This window comes from Aquarana catesbeiana, linkage group LG01 (assembly GCF_042186555.1).
Source record: "Aquarana catesbeiana isolate 2022-GZ linkage group LG01, ASM4218655v1, whole genome shotgun sequence".
Classification (NCBI taxonomy): Eukaryota; Metazoa; Chordata; class Amphibia; order Anura; family Ranidae; genus Aquarana; species Aquarana catesbeiana.
In genome coordinates, this window is record NC_133324.1 from 272,976,377 (window position 1) to 272,997,244 (window position 20,868).

Genomic DNA, 20,868 nt, shown 5'->3' on the forward strand with positions numbered 1-20,868 from the left:
CAGTGGGAGGGGACACCCCCTTCCACCGCCCGCAGAAGTGATGGAGAAGCTGTTCAGCCACTCTAATCACTTTTGACTTACTGGGAATATATATTTAATCTTTAATATGGCACAATTTGCTGAAAATTCTGATACTGGGATGATGCCTGAAGCTGCAGGCATCATCCAGGTATACCCACTGCAAACTGGGCAGGTCATATGACGGCCTACGGCCAGAAAGTGGTTAAAGGAGAAGATAAACTTTTACAACAAAAATAATAAATGCACATCTTTTTGCAGCTAAAAAAAATGTGCATTTATTTTTTTCAATACAGGTCTGTAAAGAATTGCACCACGTTCAGCGGATTGTGGATGCAATGCCTGGATCCTGTAGACACTCAGTAAGCTGAGTATCTACATTATGGGCAGGCAGTGACTGAATGGCAGGAAGAATCAATGGACTATGAGAGCGCTCACCAGCGGGAACTACAAGACATCGGCCCAATGGCTGAAGGTACTTGTAAGCATTTATTCACAGAAATGCATGATCTGGGTGGAGACCCGCATGGCGGCACTATTTTTAAATTTTGACAGCAGGTGTGGGGAGAAGATCCCCCACCCGCTGTTACAGGGAGGGGGGAGGAGGGGAGTAGGTAGGAGCTGGTACATGTTACATGTTCCCCCCTAAATAGAGGTGGAACATGTAACATGTTCCAAAGGTGAGCTTAGCCTTTAAGGTCAATAAGTCAACATCTTTGCAGAAGATAAAGTAACTGTGTGCAACTGTGTGCTTCTAGCAATTATTGATTTACAACCATAGGGATAATTACCAGCGAGACAGCTTTTAGTGTTAATATAGCTCTTGCCAGGATCACAACATTATCTTCGTTATCTGGTGCTGACAAATTTTAGAAACATTAGCATGCGCCATATATTTGGGAAAGTTACTAATTGCTTTATCATCAAGCTCCTTGTGAAGGTCTCTGATAGCTTCCACGTCCTGTTTTGGTGGACAGGTTGCCTAATTACATAAATCAAGTACTGATGTGAACTGCACTATTGGTGGTACCAAAAGCCAGCGTTTACTGAGAAGGCAACCTGATCATATCCAAAATAGAATTATGTGCAGCTATGATCTTGTATGAAAAAGCAGTACTGCAGTATTAGGACTTCATTTCCAAAGCTACCCCCTCCCTAAGGGCTATACAGAATCCACATATTAATCTGTCCTCTGCTTCACGCCCCCACACAGGCACCTTCACACCACATAAAGTATGTGAGCAGTATTACTCCATGAGCAACTTTCAGCAATGTGCCGCCTGAGTATTAATGGTCACCCAGCTAAAGATCATAACAATCTATCACATACTAAAACCAAGTTATCTGCTGGACAATCTAACTATGCTAACATATCATAAGCAGTGCCTGCTTCTGCTCAGACATGAAGAATTTCTGCTGCTGGTAATTCTCTTTAATTAACTGTAATAAAGGTCAAATAATGACATTAAAAAATAAAATATCTGGCAATAAAGTTGATTGTTCTCACACCTCCCCCCAGCACTGAACAGTGAAATCAGTTTATTGAGCAAAACTGAACTCAGAGACAGGCATGCACACTATACGTGACTCCACATAGAGACTGCCAATTACTTCAAATTCAAGCGTCTAAGAAAGCTTGCTTCTATACACTGGTTTCTTGATGCCATTATACCTCCTGTTAACTCTTGCTAGATCTTTAAAAAATAAAAAGGAACCCATAGATTTAGGGTAAAAAAATCTGCCCATGAGCACCCCTGCACAGACCTCCTGGCTGACTGACACCCATACCTCAGTCTTTAAACATGCGCAGTCAACCAATGTTGACTTTGGCCAAGCTTCTATCCCTTAGGCAAGAGCTCAGAACCCTCCTCTTAAACTCCTTTGAAAAAATGCAGCATAAATTGAAAGCTGCAGCTTACTCCACCTCCAATAAAGCGGGGAGGGCTCTGGCTCATCGCCTGAAGGGATATCAGGCAAAGACCAAGATAGCCCATTTTATTCATTCCCACTCCAAAGAAAAACTGATAAATCCAACACATTGCTGATGCCTTTGGTGCATATTTATACATAATACAGTTCTGAGTATAAATATATATAATACAGTTCTGAGTACATAGCATACCTCCCAACAGTTTGAGATGGGAATGAGGGACACCTACTAAAAAACATATGTAGGCATAGGACACGCCCACTGCCACGCCCCTTAAATTTGGATGAAAGGCTTAGCACTGGGAAACACTTTTTGAAAAATAAAAAGTGCATTTTATATACAACTATATAGATCAGATCAAAATGAGGGACAAATGTGGAAGAAAGAGGGACATTGCTCCAAATCAAGGACAGTCCCTCAAAGTCAGGGACAGTTGGGAGCAATGATATAGTGCAGTCCGTATAGTATATATAATACTGTTCAGTGCATAATCTTTCTAGCACGTCTATGGATATTTTATAGGAGGGCCTAGGAGTATTTCAAGTGTTTCAAATATACTTATCAAAATGTAATTATTCTTGTCAACATATAGAACAGTAGTAACACTTTTGTTTTTATGTAGAGTTTTTATTTATGTATGTGCTTGGAGGCAGCCATACTGGGGCTCATCTCATAAGCAAGCCTTTCTTCCTGCTGATCCTCTTCTCTCACTGAAAATAAATTGCCTTTCTAAAATAATAATAATAATAATAATAATAATAAACACGTTATCTGCAGTATCTAATGATCCACATCCACAATATTTCTGGTAGCCATAGACCATGTAAAGCTGCTTACAATTTCTAAGGAGCTTTTAGGCCACATGATGGAACTATCACTAATAGCAAGAAATAACGGATTTCCAATGATAGCTTCACATGAAGCTGTGGAGACCGAATGAAAATTCTAACATAATAAAGAACTGATGACTCTAGAGCCCTGGTGCACAACCTGCGGCTCGAGGGCCACATGCAGCCCTTTCGTATATGATGTAGGGCCCTCAGAACTCAGCAGTTTATAGTAGGAATGACGATCAGGGTAATGTGATTGATCTCTACTGGCCTCATAACATGTTCCCATCTTCATACAGTCTTCTGCAGCGTATCCCCAGTGAAAACTAACATGTCCATACTCTATGACTGTCATTTCTTCTATTAGATCTGCAGTTTCTAAGAGTCCTTACAAGCAGTACATATATTGAACATTTATGTGTGGCCCTTTGGTAATGTCAGGGAGCCCCACAACCACTGCTCTAGAGAGCTCCTAACAGCACCTTAACATACTTTTTTGTAATTTCATTATAGCATCTACAAGGGAACATACATTATCTCTCTCTCTCTATATCTATCTATATAGCTATATAATCTCCGTACGCACAAACGGAATTTCCGTCAGAAAAATCTTGGACGGAATTCCGCTAAAGCTTGGCTTGCATACACACAGTCACACAAAAGTTCTCTGAACTTTCGACCGTCAAGAACGTGTTGACATACAGCACTACGACGAGCCGAGAAAATGAAGTTCGAAGCTTCCGAGCATGCGTCGAATTGTTTCCGAGCATGTGTAGGAATTTTGCGCGTCAGAATTGGTACAATCGGAATTTCCGATCGGAACTTTTTCCGACCGAAAAATAGAGAACCTGCTCTCAATCTTTTGCTGGCTGGTATGGAGCATACACACGGTCGGAAATTTCCGACCCAAAGCTTACATCTGACTTTTGCTGGCGGAATTTCCGTTTGTGTGTACGGGGCATAAGGGGACATTATTAAAGTTACCTGAATGCTGCTTCACTGAAATCATAATATATATATATATATATATATATATATATATATATAAAATGATTTCACGGAGGCAGCATTCAGGTATCTTTAAAAAATGTCCCCTTACTCTACTCTCATCCATACTTGATATAATTTTAGACCATATATGTGACAGCTATGTCACATGTAATTTGCTGGGAGGCCACGTCTTCAAGATTAAAAAAAGAATAGTAGAAACCTATAAAGAAGAGGCAATAAAGGGTCTTTTTATAACGGATGAATAAAAAGTTTCTCATGATAATGGGCTCTGAAAGTAGTCAACTTTTTACTAGCTGCTCAAACGTATTTCAATGCCTACACACAGACACAACCAGGCAGATCCTGACACACATAACGAGCACTAGGCAGCAGGGTAAAAATCCAATTTTGGGCCATCTCAAAAAGGGGCAAACAAAAAAAATCACCTGTATTTCTATAATTATACAGTATGTTTGTGTGATCTGAAGATGACTAAACACTTTGATCAAGATAACCATCCCAGATAAGTCTGGATTTAGCATTATGCATACACTAGTGTTTATGATATTATGACAATCAAGTATAACTAAAGATGATCTAAAATGGAAAGGCCAGACAGGGGGTGGGAAATGGAGGGATAGAATAGGATACTGTATTTATCGGCTTATAACACGCACCTTCACTTTAAGAGGAAAGTTTCAGGAAAAAAATCTTAAATAAAAAAAACTGAAGCAAAATAAGGGTCAGTGCCCATCAATGCAGCCTAGTAAGTGCCCACCTGCAGCCTCCCCATTGCCATGAATGCAGCAAACCCTACTGACATGAATGCAACACCCCCCGTTGCCATGAATGCAGCACCCCCATTGCCATGAATGCAGCCGGACTTCGGACATGCCTGACCTAGCCATGCTTTCCCTCATTTTTGCTTTAAGCACCCCCCGCCCCCTGACTGTCCTAACACTAAAACTGCAAGAAATAAAAAAAAGAGAAAGAAGGAAAGTCATACTCACCTAACAACCACTAGTTTCAGTCTCCTCTCTAGGGATGGCTAGTGTGTCTGGGAGTGCTATTATCAACCAGCAAGTGTCATCAGGCACAGCTTTCAAATGGCTTATTATGCACAAGGAATGAGCATGTAGCAAGTGTTAGGCCATTATATAACCATCTAGGACATTGGGGTTTAGAAAATTGTTATGTATACTATAGTGATATTCACACAGTTAAGAGAGTCCATATTCATATAATACTCCAGGCTATACTGGCCTAACAGGGGCAGAAGCTTCCAGCTGAAACCTCTTCCCTTTTACCTATTGTCATATACCCATTTCAATCTGAGGAACAATGGAGCAAACAGCTATACTAGCGGAATGACATGCTAAAAATCTGAGCTGATCATCAAGTAGGTTGTGTCTGCCAAGTCAGTTTAGATGCAAAATTGTTTACGCCTGAATGAAGTGTATATTTAAGTGGCACAGTAATGCGCATGCAGAGAATATAAATGCCTGACCATATCAGACGCACATTAAAGTCACTGGGGAGAATGTCAACTGCCAGAACCATCCCTGGGTTATTTGCATGAGAAAGCTAATTGTTTCTATTTTCTGGCCTGCGTCTCTTGCTAGCCAACTCCTACACTCATAGGACAGACAGGTCACTCATTGGGTTTTCATATTGTGAGCAGAAAGCCAAGTGAGAGACAGATTGGAGCCAATAAAAATATATCTTATTCAGGTCACAGTCTGAACGGAAAAATGTATCTTTAATGTATCTGCTATTTCTGTGTCTAGGTTCTTGAAAATCACATATGTTCCTATGCACAGATGTTTAAAAAAAATATCTAAATATCTCTTTTTTTATACATAGATTTACTGTAGATACAGAAGCGGTAATTTTATTAGTGTGTTAAAAAAAAAAAAAACTTGTTTATGTGAGAGTGTGGTACCCCACCAGGGTAATGATGCAGGATTCTCAACCTGGCAGGCTGAGGGGCTCCAGGGGATTTGTGTATTTGGGAGGAAACTGGCTTTTCAGTTTCCTAATTTCTTAGAAAAGTCAATTTTGGGACCTGGAGCCCAGGGATTTCTTAGAGATCCAGGTGGGATGAAATCCCTAGTCCTGGGTCCTGATTTTGAGAACAGCCAGCATACTAACTGATCAGATATGTGCTGGGCTTTTAGTAACAACCTGATCAAGGTTCTGAGCTCCACCCCAGCAGACAGGAAGTCTGGCCCAGGAGTCAGGAGGGCTCTATGTGGGAGTCAGTGCAGCAAGTGGCTTCTAGCTGGGTGCACCAAGTTGGTCAGTGAACAGTACAGGATAGGATACAGAAAAACTGGTGAAGAAACCAGTTTGGGTGAGGACAGAGCTGTGTCCCGGGACAGGTAAGTGTCAAAGTCAGCAGCTACAGTTTCTGTAAAATTTAAAATTTTTAAACAAATGAATGAAGAACCGCTGTAAGCAAAGCATGTGAGAAGACACACATGTCCAGACTTGCTAGAACGAGAGAGAGAGAGAGAGAGAGAGAGAGAGAGAGAGAGAGAGAAAGAGAACACGAGAGAGAACACGAGAGAGAGAGAGAACACGAGAGAGAGAGAGAACACGAGAGAGAGAGAGAACACGAGAGAGAGAGAGAGAACACGAGGGAGAGAGAGAGAAAGAACACGAGGGAGAGAGAGAGAAAGAACACGAGAGAGAGAGAGAGAAAGAACACGAGAGAGAGAGAGAGAACACGAACACGAGAGAGAGAACACGAACACGAGAGAGAGAACACGAACACGAGAGAGAGAACACGAACACGAGAGAGAGAACACGAACACGAGAGAGAGAACACGAGAGAGAGAGAACACGAGAGAGAGAGAGAGAACACGAGAGAGAGAGAGAGAACACGAGAGAGAGAGAGAGAACACGAGAGAGAGAGAGAGAACACGAGAGAGAGAGAACACGAGAGAGAGAGAGAGAGAGAGAACACGAAAGAGAGAGAGAGAGAGAGAGAGAGAGAACACGAAAGAGAGAGAGAGAGAGAGAGAGAACACGAGAGAGAGAGAGAGAGAGAGAGAACACGAGAGAGAGAGAGAGAGAGAGAGAGAGAGAGAACACGAGAGAGAGAGAGAACACGAGAGAGAGAGAGAACACGAGAGAGAACACGAGAGAGAGCACGAGAGAGAGAGAGCACGAGAGAACGAACGAGAGAACGAACGAGAGAGGTATTTTGTGGTGTCTGCTCTAAAGTAGGATTTTTTTTAAATAAATCTGATCTGGCCTAAAGGGTTTCTAAGGTAATACTAGTGCTGAAATTAAAGCACTTTGTGATGCCTTTAAGCACCTGTGTTAGTTTTAAAATAAATATTTGTTTCTGTGAGGGCTCTTGATACTAGAACACAGGTTGTACATGTGACCTTGAGATTAAACACTGTCATTTAACCATCAATTGCCAGAACTTTTTTGGGCAGTAAGAGATTTGCAATTAGGCATTAATTAACAGAAGGAAATTTTAGCGTCAACTCAAAATTTGTCCAGTTCAGCAGGCATCAAATTTTGATCAGTGTAGCTGTGCTAGCTCGACAAAAGCCAGCTTTCAACTTGAGCAGAGGTTTGGCCCTATGTATGTTCTGGGATTTGGATCCAAGGAAATTTCAAGTCAACCAAAATACCTTGGAAACCGACACATCAGCGCCGTTTCCTTAGAAACATTTTACATTAGCTTAAGTAAAGAAAGACCAAGGATTTTATTTCCCACTATCATTTGTCCCATAAATACACACTAAGTGTATGGCCAGGATGAGTTCCTAACAATATAGATAAAACACATATTTAGACCTACTTAAAGTCTGCTGCAACCAGGTTAAAAGCATTGTAAAGATGTCCCTCTTCAGATATCTTCTTAATGTAAGAAAAGCTGTCCAGATCTGAGTTCAAAAAGTTAGACACCAGATGACCTAGGAATGTAAAACAACAAGTGTGAATATTTAGGATTAAATATGACATATTCATCTTTACCAACGATTCTCCAATCAATACAGAAATCATACAGAAACAATTTAGTGTATGGGTCAATTTGGATTAGCATCTCATCAAATATACCTCATGGCGTGATACTCAAACACTCAGACCTACAAAAATAATGATATAGTTGCCTAGCTCAAGAAGCGTAATTCAGACATACAAGATTCATATTAGTTTATTTTTATTTTAGACAGGGTATATGAAGAATTAAAGAGGAAGTAAAGTTTTTTTTTTTTCCCCTGCAAAGTATACTAGCACATTATGTGACACTTACCTGCAAACTAAGCCCTCGTCGTCTTTGCTGGGGGCCGCATCCATCTTCGCCTGTCTTCCTTCCGGGGCCTCAGACTCCGCCTCTGTGACTGTCCGGAGCCGTGTGACGTCACTCCCTCAGTCACGGCACGCGCTTCTAAAGAAACGGGACGAGCGGTCGTTCCTTCAGAGCGCACATGCCAATGACATCATCCATGCAGTACACAGTAAATATTTACAGTACCTATAGGTATAAACATACCAGGAAGGTTTACAACCTCTAACTCTTCTATCAACTAACCACCTCTTTCCATTAAAGCGGAACTGTGAGCCTGAAATAATGGGAAGTGCCATTGCTGACCCGGTGAAGGTACTGGAAAGGATCATCTTATTTGTGACTTCTCTACCCAGTTACTCCATTCTCATCAATAATTTTTCCAGGTCTGTCAGTTGCACCTCTAAAAACAAGTCAGCAATGGCAGCTCCGGGTAATTCATCTTCACAAGTACCTTTTATAACTCAGAAAATTAACTTCTTGATCCTGTCAGAAATCCAGTGCTGTCTTGTGTACTCCCAAGCCATATTTCAAGCATTGTTATTAACCTTGCTCGGTCCACCATTATAAACTACAGACCCCCCCCCCCCACACACACACACACATTGTGAAGATGACAAAAGAGGGAGGTATTCTTAAGACCAAACGCACTTTAATTAGGGTGACAATGCTGCTTTTTTATAGATGCATAACAGTTAGAAAAACTTGTCACCCTTCAAAAAGAATTATGTTACTGACAGGATCACCAGGTAAAAATAACAAAAAACAAATTCAGCCATCAAATCTAAGGACTGGTAGGTTTGAAAACAATTTTTTTGTTGTTCTTTAGTTTAAATAGGCTTTAAGCTAAACTTACTTTATGTTTAAGTATTGGAAGTTGTTGATCATTACTGTAGCACTTACATCACTTGTATCACTACTTGTATCACTTACTTAGTGATTTTTTTTGTGTTCTTTTTAACAGATACAGTGATGTTTGAAACATGATTTTAAGAAGCCGCTGTGCGAGCTGATCGATGATATCTCGCTGGATTGGGGACAGGGGAGTATAGCCTGACAGCAGAAGCTTTATTATAGTTGTAACGGCACCAAGCTTGTAGTTGTACTTAAAAGTCTAACCTTTTCTTTTTTTGGGATATTAGTCTCAGAAACTGAACCTTACATCTTCAGTATTATTCTGTGGCTATTGACTCCAGATGTGAATGTTAGAACTTGGTATATGTGCCCATAGAATAGTGTAATGCTTATACTGGTGCTACAAAAAAAAAAAAAGTGACATGCCATACCTCTGCCCTTGGCATTCACATCTATTTTAGGTTGCAAATAGTTTGTAAGTGCTGCAAACTTTCCTCTTTTCGTGATCCCCAGCCAAGTTCCTCCTTCTTTCCCAGTCTCCATGTCCAATCCTTCAAAAACAAAACAGAAGTTGTGGACAAAAGGCGCTTGTAGAAAGAACCATAGCACTATTCGGGAAATGATAGGCATTCAGTAACAACAACCATACACAAAGTTTATTGCCTGGAGGGATGAAGGCAAGTCAAGTAGTAACTGATCAATATAATGATAAATCAAGCAGAGCAGAAGAATGAGGGAAAAGTAAATGGTCAATCTTTGCTATATTCATACGAACCACTAAGGATTTCATTATTGCTTCCCCAGAAATCAGCTAGCTTGGCAGGTCTGTGATAGAATTCATCTCGGTTGGCAGCTAAGATGAGTCTGTAACACAGAAGAGAAAAAGGACAGGTTATCATACAGTACACATTAGTCAATGTGATACTTTACAGTTTGACCTGAAATAGAATCATTACATGCTAAAGTTCTCATACCACAGCTATAAATGCATTCTGTAAAATTAAGCCTCTGCTATGTAACAAAACACTCTGAAAACAGCAGCGGAAATAAGATAAAATATAAGAGCTTAATGCAGAAACCTGGACAGAAATTCCACCCGTTTAGTCCTGTAAATGTGATCTGATGTCCACAACAATGCTGACTTTCTAGTGACACAAACGTGCATGCTACTAACTTTTGACTAATACCAACACTGTGCCTGCTGATTTTAAACTTCACTATACAGCTAAAGCGGAACTGTGGCCACATTAAAAAATAGATTCCCTCTATTAATATCTATATCTATTTTGTTTTTTTCAAATAAGGATTCAAACACTTGCCAAAACACATCTTAATCCACATTTTGCGACAGGCAACGTCCCAGTCCTCAGATCTTTAATGCTTGATTGTAGGTGGGAACTTTAACAGTACTGTACCCACGTCCAGTTCAGGTGATGTGGTTTGCTGGTCCAACACTGATTACAGCACAAGTGTGATACTGTCTATTAGAGGGGTGGCAAAAAAGATCAGCCTCTGGCATTTAGATCAAATGTTAACAGAGTGGCCATCACACTTGAAACGCTCTGCAGCTAGAGCAATCTCTACAGTGTCTGCACCCCCACACTCCACCGGTCTAGGGTCCTGAAGTCATCAAGATCAGAGGGGGGTCCATACCCTCGCACTGCCAGTCCATTGCCAGATTGTGGGGGAGTGCTCCCTGGAAAGATGTATGGGTAAAACCGTATTTATAATATATTTATTAGAATAAGAGATATACTCAAATTTTGTACAATTAAAAGCGTGTAAACATGGGTGAATGAATGCCGTCAGAATCCTATTTTTCGCTTGACCGGAAGTGACGCAAAGACGCTCGTAGGATTCTGGCGGCATTCATTCACCCATGTTTAAAAGCTTTTAATACTTGTACAAAATGTGAGTATATCTTTTATCCAAATATATTATAAATACGGATTTACACTATGGGCATCCCTTTTCTCCCATATATGATGAATAAACAACGTCTCTAACAACACCAAAAGTGAAGTCCAGGGCTATCGAGGATTGCTACACAGTGGCAGATACTGTGACCGCGCAGTACCCCTGGGGGGGTGAGGCTTTTTGGTGAGTGCATTCACAATAAGAGCACAAATAAGGATCACCAGCTGTCACCTAAACAAGAAGTTTTAAAAAAAAATATTATTCACTTTGAAGCACTCGACGTTTCATAAGCACAAGTCACTTTGGTTTTATATACAGTTTATTAGCAAGCACTAGACACTTTTTGAGCACCGGTCACTTTCTTCTGTGTATTTGTTTCAAGCTATTTGTATTAGCATATGCGTTATTCATTTTTTTTTTATGTTATATATCATACATTACACATTATTTTTGTTTAAAAATTCACCAGAGGGTGTAACACACCTCAAATATTTCAAACCACAGCAGTTAGCACCATTATCTATTTGGTCTCATAAGAACACTTTGAGCACATAGATATTTTAATAACATATTTTGTTTCTCTTCACACACCGGCGTGCTAACATCATTTGAGTAACCGAGTACAGAGGGTGTAACACATTCTGGAATTTTTAGTATCTGGATATTTTTCAGCACAATAATTTATTTTTATTTCTATTTTTATTTCTATTTACACAGGATCACATTACCTGCACTGAATATATGCAGAGGGTGTAGCACCGATAAACAATAGGATTAATCTTTGCCGTTTTCCTTCACCCATTTTAGTATTCTCCTACTCATACATGAATTTCTCTTGCATTAGGGGCTAACCTACCCGAACTAACACCTTACAAGGTATTACACTCTGCAGAGGGTGTAACACAGGAATAATGTAAACGAATCTTTAGCAGAAAGCAACAAATCTTTTTATATTTTCTATATTTTTTTGCACTGTGCTGATTAAATTCCTCATACACCCACTTCAAGTTCCCTTAAACTGCAGAGGGTGTACTGGGTTCATCACAAGGAGTGCTCCCTGGCCCAGGGAGTGGAGGATCAGCAAGTCTCATCTCCCCTTGAAAAAAATGAGCAATTAGCCATTGCAGTATGGGCAAAGCCCCACTAAAAAAAGGGGACCATGTTTTTCCCTTATATTGAAAAAAAAAATCTTACTTAGCTTTTCCCTGATTAGGCCGGCTATAGACGGAGCAAATTTCTTTACTGCAGCCAGACAGTATTGACAGGGGAATCCCTCTCGCGGATCTATTGTCTTCTCCCGGCAGGGGAAGCCAATGATTATTGCTAGCAGCTATAAGAGCCAATGGCAATAATAACATGAAAAATCTGGCAGGCTGGTTGTACCCAAGCTGATCGATTGATAAACTTGGGTACATTCAGCCTGCTCATACTTGGTTTGAATCTCGTCCGGTTCCCACTGAACTGGCTGAGATTCGAACAGTCTATGGCCGGCTTTAGTAATGTTTAGGAGGGGACTGAAGAAAATTTTAACATAATTAACCATGTCTGTATTATGCTGACAAATTCCATTATCAGTGGTAAACTAGATTTGAACACTGTCTGTTCTAACATAGGGTTAATAATGAAGATTTGGGTTATCACTGTATGTTAATGAGCAAAAAAAAAAAAAAAAAAAAAGTTTCTCAGGTCAGTATGTATAAATCTGCTCCAAAAAACAACTAGATAGGGTTCCCCATTGACAACGTCACGTATGACGAAATACGTCTGGAGGAGGGTACGTACTAACGTCACCACACGGATTCACTAGGAGGACGGGCTCCATTTGTTGACGGCCGGCATTGCTTTTAAACATATGCGTTATTCATCATAGAGATGTAAGCGTATTACCTTTTTTCTAAATAAAACAATATAGACTGTATTACACTATGGTCAGTCTTCTCTTTTTGGGGCATTTACCTAAGCAAATACGGACTCCATAGACAGTGAGAGGGAAAGACTTGCAATCATCCAGTCTGCTGGAATTGGTTTGATTGACATCTGCAAGCTAAAGGCTGCGGCTGGGTTATAGCCATCTGCCCTTTATGATTGCCGTCTGGTAAGCAGGTCTTTATTACGGTGGTTGGGCACTTTCCCGTTTGTGTGTAATCACTGTGGTGCCATTAAGAAATAGTGATTTTATTATGGACTTTTATATGCCTCGACTTGACAGATTTTTTAGCGCAGCTTCTCTCTTCTAAGTTACTTTTTGTGTGTATCCCACTTTATGCTGCTGCTTGTTTATGTTTTTTATATATTACATTTAATTGAGATATTTTTTAGCGCAGTTTTTTTTCCTTTTTGAGAATTATATACCGTATTTATCGGCGTATAACACACACTTTTTTCCCCTTAAAATCAGGTGAAAATCGTGGGTGCGTGTTATACGCCGATCCCCCGCCGAATTGTGAGCCTCTTGGCGGCCCTCTGCCGCTTTCGCCGACTCTCGCAGTCCCGCGTGAGCCGCCGAGAATAGCCGAGAGCGGCCAAAAGCCGATGAGAGCGGCGGCGCCATTTTTAAACGGCAGCAGTCTGCAAATGACACAGGGGCAAGGCTGCAGTGATGGACAAGGCTACAGATGGACACTGACAAGGCTGCAATGATGGACAAGGCTACAGATGGACGCTGACAAGGCTGCATTAATGGGCATTTAAATTTATTTTTTTTCCCTTAAACTTCCCACCTAAACTTGGGGTGTGTGTTATACGCCGATAAATACGGATATATATATATATATATATATATATATATATATATATATATATATATATATATATATACATATACATACATACACACACATATACACACACACACACCCAGACCCCTAGGGGCCTGATGGTGACCTCCATAGTCAGGGAGAGCCGACATCCTTCTTTGTAGAGTGGGTTACTAGGCATAGTGAGTGTAATGGAAGAATTGAGCACCAGTCACTTTCTTTTCTTTTTTTTTTAACAGAAAAGTTTTTTATTGAACAAAAAGATTTAGAAGGTGTCATACAGAAGATCTGTTGATAAATAAACAGCTAGAATTCTACAGTAGTATATAACCAATAATTTGCATGCTTTCCTCTAACATGTTATGGTGTATCCAAAGTCCTTATTAAAGTTTCTGATGCTAATAGGAGTGTTATAACGTCAGATGCATTCATGTGAAAAATAGAATTAAAGAAGGGCTAAAAATCCCATCCTATGTGATGATGGCTAGTCCCTGTCCCCCCGACCAGGAACAGAGGAGAGGAGGGGGGGGGGGGGGATGTGGGGAGCAGAATGGGATAGGAAAGGGGGGCCAGCATCAGCCTCATTTCGCTTTAATAGGCAAAATTTTGTAGCTCAAGGGTCGGGCAGCTAGCACCAGCTCATTCCCACCTCGCTATGCAAGATAAATTACAAGTGTTAGCCAGCATGGTAAATCAGCAATCCCCGGCAATACTCATCCGCATGCATCTACCCAGTTAGGCCAAACTTTGTCATATTTCTGTGGGCAGTTTCTACTTTCGTAAGTAAGTCTATACAAGGGTAACACACCATTGATCGATTTCTGTCATGCTTCTATAGAAGGGGGCTCTTTTTGCTTCCACCTAAGTAGTATCTCCCTCCTAGCGTAAAATAGGGAGTAGGTTAGACAAAGTTTAACATAGCGGTCTCCCTCTATATCATCTAAATGACTCAGTAACAGAGTTAAAGGATCAAGCGGTATTTTGATTCCACATATTGTGCCTAGGATATCGGCCACTGAAGTCCAGTACGGGCGTAGCTTAGTACAGGACCAGACTACATGGAAGAAGGAGCCCACCTCCACGCCACATCTATTACAGCTGGGGCTAAGGCCAAGATAAGTATTAGCCAGCTGTTGTGGCATGTAATAGGCTCTGTGCAAGAATTTTAACTGAACAAACCTGTCCCTGGCTGCAATCAGAGGGAATGAAAGCAGTTAGGCACTCCTCCCATTCCTCTTCCCCCAAAGAGGGGATATCAGCTTGCCACCTGATCATCGACCTATTAGTTTTAACATCGTGTGCCACTGTGAGGTGTAGGTATAGGGTTGAGAGAGGCTTATCCAGCATTCCCGAGATCAAGAGACGCTCAATCGGGTCTGGTTCGAGCGTCACCTGGGAGGGAAACTGAGCTCTGAGAGCATGATGTAACTGCCTATACCTAAACAAGAAGGATTGTGGCAACGCATGGTTCGACTTCAGCTCCCGGAACAAAACTATACCCTCCCTTTGGATAACCTGTTTCAATTTAACAATTCCCTTCTTGGCCCAACTCGCCGGATCAGGGATAGTAAGTGAGGGAGCATGGGATTAGCCCAAAGTGGGGTGTGCGGGGAGATAGAGGATTGCCCCAGGAGGGCAGCTCTGGAGGATTTCCATACCTGGATTGTAGCCCTCATAGGGCCTGTAACTGCAGTGCTGGCTTTTTCTCCTCTATATGGCAGATTAGATAAGGCTGCGTATGACCCCAAGATAGCCGCCTCCAGAGTGACTGCTGGGTTAAGTTGGGGTTGCGAAAACCACCACCTCACCGTTACTAGGACAGCTGCCCAATAAAACATCAGAAAGTTGGGCAATGCCTCCACTAGACAATGGGAGATAGAGTATGTGTTTTGCTACTCTCTGGGATTTCCCTGCCCAGATAAAGGAGATCACTATACTTTCCAACTGATGAAAGAATGATTTGGGAATTGGTACTGGAGTGTGCCTAAAATAATATAAAAATGTTGGTAGGTATATAATTTTTAAGAGATTTCCCCTACCTACCGGGGTCAGAGGGAGAGACTTCCAGGTAGAGCACTTCTGTTGGAGTTGAGAAAGTAGTGGAAATATATTCTTTTCTAGGTAGCCAGATAGATCATTCCCCACTCTCACCCCCAAATATTTGAACTCCTGCGTCCACTGTAAGGGGGTTCCAGTGTCCACCAGGGGCATTGTTGGATTAAGGGGGAAGAGGACCGATTTATTCCAATTGATTTTAATACCAGAAAAGTAACCGAATTTGTCAATGATTGCTAGGGCTGCTTTAAGGGAATCAGCGGCATCTGCCAAATACAGGAGGGAGTCGTCGGCATACAGTGAAAGTTTTTCCACCAAGGGACCCACTCGGAGCCCCTTGACCGAGTCATCCGCTCTCAGAAAGGCAGCGAGGGGTTCCAACGCTAGGGCGAACAGCGCCGGGGACAACGGAAACCCCCGCCCTCGTACCTCTCCCCAGTGTGAACGCCTCAGAAAGAGTCCCATTGGTGTGGACTCTGGCTGTTGGATGGGAGTATAGCAGTCTGATCCAAGCCAGAAACCAAATCTGCCAAGGACCTCCCAGAGGTAGCCCCACTCAACCGAGTCGAAAGCCTTCTCGGCATCGAGTGAGGCCACCACTCCCTGCCCATCGGAGGGGGTGATTGCTATGTGCGTATGTAGGCGTCGGATGTTTATGTCTGTACCCCTCCCAGGCATAAATCCCGTCTGGTCCGGGTGTATTAAGGCCGTGATGACCGTATTCAGTCTGTTTGCCAGTATTTTGGAGAGGATTTTTGTATCTACATTAAGTAGAGATATGGGATGATATGATGAGCAGAGAGTCGGGTCCTTCCCCGGCTTGGGGATAACAATTATTACCGCTTCATGCATGGAGTCTGGGAAATGTGCCTCCTCCATAGATTTAGCAAATAGAATTTGAAGTTTAGGGGCTAGTTGTTCAGCTGTTTGCATCATTTTTAGAGCCTTTTGGATTTCCTCAATTTTGATAGGGGCATCTAATTTGTTAGCATATGTTGGGGTGAGAGTCAGGATGTCCACCTTTTCAAGGTAAGCTCTGAGTTCCTCTATTTCATAAGACACCCTAGAGCTATACAATGTTTGATAAAAGAAGGAGAATTCACGGTGTTTCGGGTTCAAACCCTCCGGTAAGCCTCCAACTTTACTGGTTGTGGGAATTTCACACGTTCTTATATAGGACACTGAGGTGGATTGTGTTCATTTTTGTCGGATCTTTGAAAACCCTTGTCTGCATTAGATCGATCAACAACCATCACCATACTATTTTTTGTTTATGCTATCTCGGAGCGCAGGACACCTTAGACTGTTTCCGCCTATTGTGGTGACGGCATTCTTATTAGTTTCACAGCCAAAGACCACAATGGTCCTATTCACATATGGACTACAATGATGGACTTTTTCACGTTAATATAAGACACGTTTAATTAATGTGTTTATTTCACTCATGTATTTCATCTTATATTTATCACTTTTCACTTTTTAGCGCTACACTTTGTTTCACAGGTTAATTTAACAAACATTCTTTTTTGTTGTGTTAGCTGCTCATTTAGAGTAAGCGCAAAATATATTATTGTTGTGGGAGGTCATTTTGGCCTATTCCAGCTTTCATGTTGCATTTCAATTGTTTATTTCCTGAATCCAGAGTAAGATCAATACTACGACAAAGAACAATATCTGAAATGGTCAACTAGATGGACTATATTGCCATCACTATTCCCCCATTAATTGTATTAATAGTTGAAACCTCGGTAAGTTATCAAAAAGTTACCAGTGCCAAGTCATTAACACAAAAAAATGTAGAGTATGTTGAATAAAGAATATCCTAAGTCTAAGTTTATCTTCAAAAAAAAAAAAAATACAGATAAGATACAGTTACTTTAACATTTCATTTTTCAAAAGCTAAAATGCAAACCAAAATACTTACAAATAAGGAACGCTATCAGGTATTTGGTACAAATACACACATAGTATTTATAAGAGAGTCCATTATATGTCAAGATGATAAAGTAATGCTAGCAGCGCAGTAATATATTTTGATTTCTGATACATCTGCTAATTTCTGGCTTTTGAAGCTGCAGGCTGGAAATCTTGTGATTGCCAGGCTTACACAGGATGTACTTTATCTGTCTCCTGGTAAACCGATAAAGGAGTCAGTTCTAGCGTTTGAACACAGGCAAAATGCTGACCTCGTGTAAGACAGGAGCAGGGTGCCAGCTATGAACAGAGATAAAAGGATGTTCAAAGGGTCTTAGAAGAGGATGAGTGACATAATGGATGAGACAACTGCTCTACTCAAAGTGGATTGCACCGATGCAGTAAGCAGAGAACAGCAAGACCCAAATGCGACCAAGTTTCCCTGGACAACAATAGCTGAGGACCAAGAGTTCCATTTTTAATACAAGTAATTGGAAAAAAAATAATTGTTTCACACAACCAAGTAAGGCACAGGGGGCCAATCTTGCTTTATAGGTTCCCACTTAGGATGAACCAAAGACTCAGAAGCACACTGGATGTAAAATGTCCTCTGCAGAGAGCCAATAAAAGATTTCCTAGTGCAGGATCTCAGTGACAAAAACACAATTTAAACTGTCCTATCAACACCTGTTTTCTACTAATGAAAACACAAAGTTTTACAATATTTTTCTATTTAATGCCATTTAAAAAAATAATGGACCCCACTAATTAGAAATTAGAATAAGTAATAAATGTACTCACTAAAACTTTCTACTAGTGAATACCCAGCTTTATTTACGTTTTTGGTCAGAGAAAAGTGAAAAAGGTCTTGAACTGAAAACCTGCTTACATCAGATGAAAGTGGTAGTAAAATCTTTCAATAAACAAAAAAATTCCTCCTGCAAGTTAATATAATGTGCTAGTATTCATCGCATACTAGCACATTATGAGAGACTTACCTTAAAATTAAGCTCTCCAGTGGAACGCTTTCACTGCTAACAGGTCTTCCATCTTCACCCGATCTTCCTTCTAGATTAATGGGCTCAGGGCTTTTGAATGGGCGAGCCACAATGATGTAATTCTGGCACATATGTATGGGAGCCAGAGCCATGGCACAGAGCTCTGAAGGGATGGCATGGAATATTCCGTCCCTTCAAAAGCAAATGCACGGTTGACATCACTGGCTGCAGAAACAGTGAATATTTCCTAAACGTGCATACAGTGCCTCAAAAAAGTATTCATACCCCTTGAAATATTCCACATTTTGTCATGTAGCAACCAAAATCGTAAATGTATTTTATGTGATAGACCAACACAAAGTGGCCCATAATTGTGAAGTGGAAGGAAAACGATAAATGGTTTTCAACATTTTTTACAAATAAATGTGAAAAGTGTGGCGTGCATTTGTATTTAGCCCCCCTGAGTAAATACGTTGTAGAACCACCTTTTGCTGCAATTACAGCTGCAAGTTTTTTTCAGTATGTCTCTACCAGCTTTGCACATCTAGAGTGAAATTTTTGCCCATTCTTTGTAAAATAGCTCAAGCTCTGTCAGATTTGATGGAGAATGTCTGAACAGCAGTATTCAAGTCTTGCCACAGATTCTCCATTGAATTTGGGTCTGGACTTTGACTGGGTCATTCTAACACGACTATGCTTTGATCTAAACCATTCCATTGTAGCTCTGGCTGTATGTTTAGGGTCATTGTACTGCTGGAAGGTGAACCTCCGCCCCAGTCTCAAGTCTTTTGCAGACTCTAACATGTTTTCTTTCTTCTAATGCCGCGTACACACGGTCGGACTTAGGAACGGGCTAAACTCGGTCAGCATTTCCGACGGAAAGATTTAGAACATGTTCTATATCTGAGTGTCGGAAATGCCGACAGAAAAAGTCCGATGGGGCATACACACGGTCGGAATGTCCAACCAATAGCTCCCATCTGACTTTTTCTGTCGGAAAGTCTGGCCGTGTGTACGCGGCATTAGATTGCCTTGTATTTAGCTCCATCCATCTTCCCATCAACTCTGACCAGCTTCCCTGTCCCTGCTAAAGTAAAGCATCCCCACAACATGATGCTGCCATCACCATGTTTCACGGTGGGAATGATGTGTTCAGGGTGATGTGCAGTGTAAAGGCCCGTACACGCGATCGGACTTGACAACAAACATGCAAATTAGCTGTTTTGGAGCAACATCCGACCGTGTGTACGCTCCATCGGACAAACTTTTTCTGTGACTTTTGTTGGCTGTGCGAACGCACAAACTTTCCAGCAACAAAAGTCCAATGGAGCAAAGTCTGATCGTGTGTACACAAAACCATCGGACTTTTGTACAAACTACAGTACGCAGCCGCGAGCATGTTTCCAGCGCAAACCCATAGGGCTGGTTCTCTGCGACAGGGTACTGTACATCTCACGCTGGCTGCAATAAGGGGGCCCCAGATCCCGGCCCCCCACCCTATGCGAATGAGTATGCGAATGAGTATGGGGTCTTCTTCCGCCTTTGGGGGTCTCTCCGGCGTCTTCTCCTGATGTCCGGTTCTTCTCCGCTCTCTCCTCCTGGTGTTCGGCCTCTTCTGCCGGGCTCCTCCGCTATCTTCTGCGCTTTTGCTAGCGGTGGCCTGGTCTTCGTCGTCTTCTCCCCTCTTCTTCCGATGTTGACACGACGCTCTCTCCCGTTGTAATGCTGTGTGGAGCGCACCGCAATGACTTATATAGGCGGGGACCCCACCCCCTTATGACCTCACAGTCCCGGGGCATGCTGGGACTGAGAGGTCATAAGGGGGCGGGGTCGTAGCAAAATCGCCGATCGTCATTACTAGTAAAAAAAAAAAAAAAAAAAAAAAAAACAATAAAAATGCCATAAATCTATTTTGTAGACGCTATAACTTTTACGCAAACCAATCAATATACTATTGCAATTTATGTATTAAAATATGTAGAAGAATACATAATCTGCCTAAACTGAGGGAAAAAAATTTGATAAAAAAATGTGGGATATTTATAGCAAAAAGTAAAAAAGATGTGTTTTTTTTCAAAATTGACACTCTTATTTATAGCGCAAAAAAAAAAAAAAAACAGCAGAGGCGATCAAATACCACCAAACGAAAACTCCATTTGTAGGGGAAAAAAAGGACGTCAATTTTGTTTGGGGACAGTGTCGCACAACCGCGCAATTGTCAGTTAAAGCGACGCAGTGCCTTATCGCAAAAAATGGCCTGGTCATTGAGCAGCCAAATCTTCCGGGGCTGAAGTGG

At 41.4% G+C, this 20,868-nt stretch overlaps 1 protein-coding gene across 4 annotated transcripts in view; it reads right to left on the minus strand.

The window, feature by feature from the left end:
• Positions 1-20,868, minus strand: part of TANGO2 (transport and golgi organization 2 homolog) — a 239,535-nt gene that overhangs the window by 113,022 nt on the left and 105,645 nt on the right. For all 4 annotated transcript variants that reach the window (XM_073628712.1, XM_073628722.1, XM_073628730.1 and 1 more), the window contains 3 exons: positions 9,708-9,796; positions 9,364-9,483; positions 7,589-7,703 (listed from right to left, as the gene is read on the minus strand). In XM_073628712.1, coding sequence (XP_073484813.1) covers positions 7,589-7,703; positions 9,364-9,483; positions 9,708-9,796 — 324 coding nt within the window. The remainder of the gene's footprint in view (positions 1-7,588; positions 7,704-9,363; positions 9,484-9,707; positions 9,797-20,868) is intronic.